Source organism: Channa argus, chromosome 2 (assembly GCF_033026475.1).
Source record: "Channa argus isolate prfri chromosome 2, Channa argus male v1.0, whole genome shotgun sequence".
Lineage (NCBI taxonomy): Eukaryota > Metazoa > Chordata > Actinopteri > Anabantiformes > Channidae > Channa > Channa argus.
Genome location: NC_090198.1, coordinates 25,727,831 through 25,737,471, shown reverse-complemented (window position 1 = coordinate 25,737,471; position 9,641 = coordinate 25,727,831). Strand labels below are relative to the sequence as shown.

Below are 9,641 nucleotides of genomic sequence, written 5' to 3'. Positions count from 1 at the left end.
TATCAGCTGGGGGCCTCCTGGCTGTCTGTAGTTGACTTCAGCTTGTACTCCCCAATTAATTTCCCTACAATCTGTTGACACTATCTTAATAAGATAACAGAATGATAGTTGGTTACACATGTTCAATAATATATTAATTAATATCTACATGTAAAAGTTTGTATTACATTTATACACCTTTGCAAAAACAGCTTGACATTTGTTTTCAATTATCTAGATGTCTATAAAGTAAACCAAGAAAGCTCCTTCTTGATTTATCCATTTCCCTATTTAAATCTATATTGTCATACTAAAATTCTAGAGTTCCATGATTAAGGATAATAGTATCCAGGGGATGTGATTGTCTTATCAACACAGTTTTAGTTTGCAGGGAAGTATACTGTGTTGCATTGCACCTGAATCCTGAATGTTTTGAGTATGACTGCTCGATGATCGTTTACTCGGGCCTGGCCTATGCCGTCAGTTCACAAACATTCGCTTGCAGTGACTAGAGAGAAGGGATATGTTAGAAGGTGGCAGGGCCGTGGATCAGCGCGTCTAGACGGGGTAACAGACACGCTTGCAGAGATGGGCTACCTCGCCCAAAGAAAAAAGAGACGAATCTGAACGGTGTCGCTACAAACTGGTCTTGGAGTGGCATTTTTGGACCCTCACATGCAGGAGTTATTTAATGTTTAAAATGTGGGAGATGGTGGCGTTACCGAGAGCGAGCTCTCCCTTCCTGTCGTCTAGGACAAGATGGCAGCAATGCAGGCGAACTGTACATGATATGGATTTATAAGTCCATAACATGTTCAGAGAAGCCCTGGATTATATTTATAGTGACTCTATGTGAAGGTAAGTGTTTGACTGAAGGCCATAAAAGATGATACCCGTTTAAATGAATCTTTAAAGTCAAAGTTGAAATGTGACGTAATACAAAGTCAAAACTTAGCTAGCTACAAAGTTAGCTTGCCAGCTTTTAGCTGTAACGCTAACGTTATGAGGTGCCAAGCGTTTCAACACCGACTTCGTACCCAGGCAGCTGTGTCAGCAACTTAGGGAGTGAATTTACTTGTCGTTACTAACATCTATTACACTGCCAAACAGCAGTAGCAATAACGTTAGTCGTCGTTATTTGCGTTGTTACAACGATATCTGATGTTAGTGTTTGTTTTTTCGGCGTTGTCACGGTGATCTGTTAATTGATTACTAATATGCTCATTGCTTAGCTCATTAGGTAACTTGCGTATACGTATCATTAGCCGTTTTTTTTCCGCCTAACGTTGCCTACCATAACAGGACAACGCAGACCGAGTGACTTAACTTGTGAGTGTTGTTTTGCTGTATTTCTTGCGTTAGAAGTGAACCCAACAAAACATTGCAAGATAATGGTGGTTAACCATATTCACAGCTAGCAAAAACGTAGCTAATAGGCTGAATCGAGCATGTTGGATCCCAACGTTACTGATCACAATATGAAGCGTCATATGACGTTTATTAATACCTGTTATGAAAACACAGCTATTCTGCGTAATTGTTGGGTTTGATTTATGGGGAACTTGGTGTTTAAGGGGCTTAAAGTTATCTGAAAACTACGTACTGAATATTGCGAGGTAAGTCAACTTTAAGTTTATATTCAGTGCTGTGGCTGGCAGCTTGATGTTTAAATTAAGGATTGTAACATAGTCAGCTTAGCATTCATAACGTACAGAATAACACAGAAGCATAAGAATCCTACGTTAATAATATCAAATAAAGCTGTAATAATTTATTTAATCTATTACCACAATTATGGTGATCTGTTTACCTTGAAGGTGAAATAAAGGGGTTAAATGAGTGCCTATGTGTCACCACTGGCCTTTGAGAATCCGCTGTATAATCATAGGCAAGATGGTCTGCCCTAAAAGCTATTTTTATAGCAGGGACCCATCACTTAGAACTCGTCTTTCCACTGAAATTTTATTGTTTGTAAAATGGTCAAAATGGAAAGGTTGGTTAAAGACCCACAAGGCGGGCCTGTCGACTAGGAATGAGTACATCAGAGGGACAGCTCATGTTAGATGTTTTGGCGATAAAGTCACAGAGGCCAGATTGCAGTTGTTTGGACATGTTCAAAGGAGAGACTGTGAATATATCGGTGGAAGGATGCTGAGGATGGAGCTGCCAGGCAGGAGGTCTAGAGGAAGACCAAAGAGGAGATTTATGGATGTAGTGAGAGAGGACATGAAGTTAGTTGGTGTGAGGGAAGAGGATGCAGAGGACAGGGTTAGATGGAAGCAGATGATTCACAGTGGTGACCACTGAAAGGGAACAGCGGCAAGGAAAAGAAGAAGGTGGCCTGTGGACCAAAGAGTTGTGTACCTTTCCTGTGTAATTATTACACTTCTTCCTTTGTTGCTTGGACACAAAGCAATGGTAGGTTATGTGTGTTTGTTTTGTTTTTCGAAGCTGAAAATTTCCAGTGACACATCAGTGACTGAGCGGAAGTTTTGGCTATTGTGGCTCTAGCAGGCAGTTATATTTTAACAAAGTTATATTTTCTAGTCCCAAAAGTACAACTGATCATAGCTACCCTTTTTGAAGTTACAGTTTTTTGTTACTGTACCTAAACATACTGCTTTTTTATTTTGTATTATCATTGTTGTGTGGAACACTAGTCTAATACAAATGGCAATATTGAAACTTGTTATCACCTAATTATTACTTACATTTGGTTCATGTCACTAGATATCTGTTATTGTGAGGTATCTAAAATGTCTAAATGATTTACGGTAGTCCACCAATTGTAGAGCTGGCAGTTTAATCCCAGAATACTCCTTTCCAAATGTTACAGTGTCCTTGGGCCTAAGTAGAACCCCACTGGTTCAGGCCAGTGCCTTGCTTAGCAGCTTGGCTGTATATAAGACTAAATATGTCTGTGACCGGATGAATGAGAAGCCAGTTGTAAAGGGCTTTGGGTACCAATAAGATAAGTTTTTTATATACCGACCACTTACAGTTTAGTTAGCTTTTTATTTAGCATGTGACTGGGATAAATTTCTGTTTTTGAAGAAAGGTCTGAGAACAAATATCATATACACAAGATCATAAAAATACAATTCCATTATTGCAAACACAATAATTGCATACTTAAATATAAAATATGAGCTATTAGCTAAAGCTTTAATGCTTCTTAGTATGTGTGATTCCCCTTTGCATAAACACTTCTGTTTTCTGTCTGTTTTACGTGGTTGAAGTTCCTTAGCTTATCAGTAGTGAGGCCACAAAAGTTAGATTATGAGTGATAATGATAGTGAGGCAAGTAACTTAAAAATCTGGTGTTGGTGCTTAATGTTGGTTGATAAAGGGGGGTGAAGAGACAACATGTCTTGGGAAAGTGTCATCAGTACTTGCTTTTGATATTTTTAGGCAGGTGGTTGTTTGTATTATACTATGGACAACTTAAATACAAGTTTCTAAGTGAGGTCATCTTGAGGTGTGGATACATAAATGAGCAAAGAAAACAGAAAAATCAAGAGTTTTTGGGAAGAGGATAACGACAAGAATACGTTGTGTGTTAACTTGTATGAATCACGAATGTGCTTGGTGGAAAATGTCCCTCCAATTTAGCGATCTGGCTGTACCTCTGGATTTTAATAACTCTGTAGTTAATGTTTTTTGTCCAGAAAACTGTATAGGAAAAAGTATTTTGAATTACGTAAAACAGCTCATAACTGTGTTCAAAGCTGGTTTAATTTTAAGTGTAACAGTGTTTGTGGCACTATGATCAATGCTTTGCTGATCAATGTCAGTGCTTTTGAGGCATGTAGTATTTCAGTGTGTCCAGCTTGGCGACCGTTTTAATACACGTTTCGTAGAGGTGATAGACTGGTGCTTTTATCTCAGAGCGGGTCACTTTTCATGTTTCTCCATCTCTTGGAATTCTGTAGTTGCACAATTGCCCATTTGTGAAACTACATCTATCTCCGAAATATGAAAATCAGATCTTTCTCCTGGATATGCTTTTTCTCCAACACTGATTAGAGGTAAAGAACCTTGATTTTGGAAACACAGACACACATGAAACCATATAAACTCACATAGTCTGCTTCATACTGTGAAGCAGACTATAAGTTACTTTTGTGGCATTTGACGATCCCTTCAGCATAATATTCAGCTGTATAGTTGGTTTTCTGTGTATAAGAGCTAGTCCAACAAGGAGATTTTAAATGATAGTCATAAGTTCTCATTTGAAATCTGATGTGGTCACATGCTGTAGGAAACACAGGGCCTTTTTATCTAATGAGCATAGGAGATCGGTTTCACAAGACACAGGAAAAGCTCCACATTGTGTAATGAGGTTTTGGGACTGGGAATTAAGACAGCAACCCTTGCAAAGGATAGTAGCATTTTTAATTTGCCATTAACATTTGATCTGAGCAGTTGCCAAGAAAACCACATTGCAATATTTCATAAGTAACCAAATATCTGAATAAAATCAACAGTAGTAAAATTGGTTTGTGCTGTTAAACTCTTAAAAAAACAATAAACTCCAGTCCAACAACAATTCATAAGACAAGTTGGAGTGTTTTCTTTTTAATGGAATGCAATGATACAGTGTTGCATAAAACAATTTTCATTCATTAGGCACTTTCAGGCACAGCTAGCCAACACTGTCCGTTCATTATCTTAACTTTATATGCTGAACATGCAAATTCCACACAGAAATGCCTCAGCCGGCCTATTGATTTAAACTGTGTAACATTAGATGATGTGAAAGTAGCACTGGCTAATGCATTTCTTTTAAAATGCTGCAGAATGCCAAGCACTTATAGCTCACGTGTTCCAGTTTAAGCTGTACTGATCACACATACGCTGTTTTGCATTGTAGCTGTGAAGTCTAACCACATGTCCATAACTGATAACTGACTTGTGGCACGGATGTCTGTATATAGCACTGTATGTGCTTTAGTTTCTCACATCATTTGTTACCTAATTGCACCTTTGCTCAACTGACGACAAAAATTTAGTATTCACAAAACAAGATTACATAATATTGCAATACATATTATCCATATTGTGTAATATGTTTAGATCGCCTAAATTCCTCTCGCTTAAATTTACACATCATTTAATTTACGTGACTTTTAATGAGAAACATGACCTTTGACTGGAGACGTAATAAGGGAATGTATTGTGTTTTTTCCCCAGTATTGGAAACTGGTGGACAGATTACTTTATTTGTTTGGTTTTCTTCCACGCCCTGACAGTCATCACCCCTCTTGAGGGAGTGGATGGATGTCTAGTGTTTTCTTTTCAATTAAATTTGGGAGGCCAGGGTCAAAAGTTCAACTTTGAGCAATTACTTAGCTATTCAAGGTTGTTCGAAAGGTTCTATAGCTTTAAAGGATGTAATGTAATGCCACAGAAGGAGCCTAATGCCTGGCCAAGAGAGTATCAAGCCTCGAATGGTAATTATAGCAGCTGCTGCCATTCTTTTGCTTTTGAAATAACAAAAGCTATGATGCCTCTCCTGAGCATTAAGTGATTGTACTGGTGTGTCCTGGAAAACTAACTGATGACTGAAGTTAAGTTTAGTTTTTAATTGACTTTGAGTGTTTTATTACATCAAGTTAGAAATGAAGTTGAAATATGTTAATTGCTCAGTTGGTGAGAGCGGTACAAGTGCATGCTCCCTCTGTCTAGAATCTCTGGCACCAGACAGCATGCTCTCCCTTTCCAGACCAGTCAATTAGCATCTCCATTCCCCAGACACTGAGACAAAGCTGGCAGTATAAATATAGTATTTCATGTGTAAGTCATGAAAATGTTTTTCCTCTGTATTTGTAATCGCTGTTGTCACGCACATATTTGAAAATTGTGCAAATAATTTTAATCTCATTATAGCAGTGGTCTCCAACACTTCACTCATGACCACTTTCCAAGTAGTTCGCTAGAGGTTTAATGAATTCTACATACATTTTAAAACTTGATTTGTCAAATCTGAGTGGTCACTCAGCAAACCAAGTTACATGTATATTCAATCAAATTCAAAAGTGTACCACCTCCTTCTTACACAAAAGGATAATTGGACGATTAGTTATCAATCAAACATTGCACTGCTGTCAAGCTTGATGAACCTTGATGAATCTGTGTTTCCAAATTAGTATTAAGACCCCTCTAGCGGCTACTTTTTAAAGAAGCGACTAACAACAAATCTAGCGACTTTTTCTGGCGTTATTGGAAACTTTTGGAGACTCTGACGTGAAAGCATGTAGTGTTGTCACTCTTCTCAATGAGCATCGGGTGCTGCCGTTCTCCCCTACCTCATTCCAAAGCCCTCACTCGCAGCCCATCTCAGTTGCAGTCAGAGCAGGTGATGTTCACCCTTCCAACACCTCCAGACTGCAAATGAAACGATTGGTGCATGCACAAAGCTGCAGCTGGTACCCATATAAGAAAGAATATATAATCTCTGTTGTTGTCCAAAAACTGCTAAAAACACATCAGCTAGACACACCACTCCCCTGGGTGGCACATTTCTTAATTCCATTTATTCTCCAACACTTAATGAGGTACAAACATTCATTTTGGAAACCCAAACACACGTGACGCCATATAAACTCGGCTTATGGTCTGCTTCATACTGTGACTATATGTTAGTCTTGTGGCATTTGTAAGCGGCCTTGACGGTCCCTTAAGTGTAACATTCAGCTGTATAGTTGGTTGCCTGTGTATAAGAGCTAGTCCAACAAGGAGATTCTAAGTGATAGTCATAAGTTCTCATTTGAAATATCATGTGATCACATGCTGCAGGAAAAAGAGAGCCTTTTTATCTAATGAGCAAAGGAGATCATGTTCACGAGACACAGGAAAAGCTCCACAATGTGTAATGAGGTTTTGGGACTGTGAATTAAGACAGCAACCCTTGAAAAAGATAGCAGCCTTTTTAATTTGGCATTAACATTTGATCTGAGCAGTTGCCAAGAAATCCACATTGCAATATTTCATAAATAACCAAATATCTTGTGGGCCATGTTGGTGAATAAAATCAATCCAACAGCAATTCATAAGACAAGTTGAAGCAAGCTTTTGTATTTTTATGAAATTTTATGAAATTTTTATTTATGAAATGCAGTGATACAGTGTTTTATGAAAAATGTACATTCATTAAGCACTGTCAAGCACTTTAAGGCACACCTAGCCAAAACCATCCATCCATTCATTATCTTAACCATATATCCTGTTCAGGTGCATAAAGGGCTGGTCACCAATCTATCTCAGGACCACCACAGAGAGACATACACAGACAGACAACCATTCACAGGCACATTACCACCTACAGGAAATTCAGGATTCATTAATTAACCTAACATGCATGTCTTTTCACTGTGTGAGGAAACCAGATTTTTGGACAACAATGGATGTCTATGGCATCACCAAAGAAATCTAGGCTGCAGGTTGACTAAAGGTGTCTGAATACTTTCTGAAGTCATGTATGAAATTAAATGGACTCTGTAATGTGACATTGTGAATCTAAAGAGACAGTGTTAACAGGTAACCAGCAGATAGTCCTTTACTTGACAAACAGGTGCAGAGATACCTTGCAAGTAGTAAGAGTGTGTTTTATTTATGGTGGGAAAACTTTAACATTAACTGTGGCACAGCTATACTGCTGTGGCAGTTTAATATAAAATAACTTAGTTCAGATCACTACTTTCAATTACAGCAGAGTATGGTTGTTCACGCAGCAGAAGTTTAAAGGCTGTCTCTGTGTTTGTGGCCACAGTTTCAGTTCGCTTTAACCAGAAATTGCATTGACCAGCATTAAATGGTCAGCAAAATGTGACACTACTCCATGAATATTTTCTACACTTTAACAACAGATAATAACAGATAATTTCATACAGTATAAATGTGGCTGTAGAGAGAAAAATTGATGAAAGACACTTGAAGAGTTTATAGAAAGCTGATGTATGTTGCATTACAAAGACAAAACAGGATGCACGAATCCATGTTATAAATGCTTCATGAAGATATGGTAAAGTTTGTAAACATGCGCAGGACGGCATTAAATTAAAATTTAAAAGGACGTACCCACTGGTTAGCCTGAAGAGAGGTTGTTAACATGAACTTTGTTCATGCAGCTCAAAAACCAATTTAAAAACACAATATAAATAAATGTTTGGGAAACACTGCAGACCATCACATTTATTTTTCACTTGCCAAATCAGGCAGCTGCATGATCACACGATCATGATAATCACAAGGACGCCTTCATTGATTTAGAATTCACTTCTTCTGTTTCTAGTTTGGGTCATACATTTACATAAATGCCATTAAGCCTCACTTTGACTTCCCTATATCAAAATATCTCTTTACTTCTAGCTGAAAATTGCCTCCAGATGATATAATTTGGATGAACCTTCCGTTGAGATCATGTCATCTTGTTGCTCACACTATGGTGTTTCATGGTCATGGTCAACCTGCATTTCCAGAGCTCCCGCAGATGACCTGACCTGCATGATCATCTAAACTATATATTTTACAGCTAAAAGCAGGGAAATATTTTAATATAGGGAAGTCAGTGGGAAGATTAAAAGAGTTAATGTACATTTACACCCTAAACTAAAGCCATGGAAAGCAAGACTTACTTTCACTGTGTCACCTTCCAAAGTGATTGATAAGGTCATGGTTTTATACCATAACTGAATAATTCAGAGGCCTAACTTACATTTTAGTGAACACATTTCTTTTTAGCTGTACTGATTCCTCTGGATTTTCAGCACTGGTCATGTTGGACAGGATTACAAGTGTGTAGTAATGGGGGGCAGGTATACTCTGTAATTCATAGCATGTTGGATATCTTTTATATTTAGATCTGTCCTTCTGCAGCCCAATGCTGCTACTGCTAATACAGCTGACAAAGCTGCCACCAAATAAATCTGTTAACTGCTTTATAGAAGATCACTTTAGTGTCCCTCAAGGGCTCATAACAAACTAATTACTTATGTGGTATTTTCTAGTGTTCTCTATCCTAGTGAAAGTCCCATGTAGCATGAGTAGAGTTTGAGAGATGGGCAATGTAAAAAAATGCAAATTTTGAACATTGGTAATGTGAACTTTCATTCATCCATTTAGCAATGGTGGTCTGCCTCTAACAAAAGAAACACTAGAGCTGTATGCAGTTTGAAATGAAGCCATTTATGTATCATTTTAGTTTGGACGCTTAATATTTTTAGATGTGTCAATGGGGCCAATTTTAATTTCCAAATGGAGCACTTCTAACTTTCTTTTCATTCACCACCAAAAATAATTGCCCTTTTGAGGCCTGGTTGGGATAATTTAATAAATTGTTTCTACCACATGATAAACAGTGCCACCAAACAGTACCAAAAAGTGTGATTGTGCAAAGAGCTGTCAATGGAATAGGTTGACCTTATCTTGCTGCTCAGAATAGAGTCAAAGAGGTGCCTCACAGCGTTAGTATTATCGCAACACAAGTGTTTCCTGTCGGATATTTATTTTAGGACACTGCAGGGACACTTACAGCACAAACCTGACTCACTTATGTGCCCTTCTAAATAGACATTTTGGGCAAGGTAAAAAAAAACACTGGGCATGAGTAAAAATGTTAGTATGTTTATACATAGCACTCACACACACAGCATTGATTGAGT

At 38.0% G+C, this 9,641-nt stretch overlaps 1 protein-coding gene across 1 annotated transcript in view; it reads left to right on the top strand.

The window, feature by feature from the left end:
• Window positions 1-479: 479 nt before the first annotated feature.
• Window positions 480-9,641, top strand: part of hipk3b (homeodomain interacting protein kinase 3b) — a 41,459-nt gene continuing 32,297 nt past the window's right edge. The window contains exon 1 of the mRNA XM_067487369.1: window positions 480-837. Coding sequence (XP_067343470.1) covers window positions 765-837 — 73 coding nt within the window. The 5' untranslated portion in view covers window positions 480-764. The remainder of the gene's footprint in view (window positions 838-9,641) is intronic.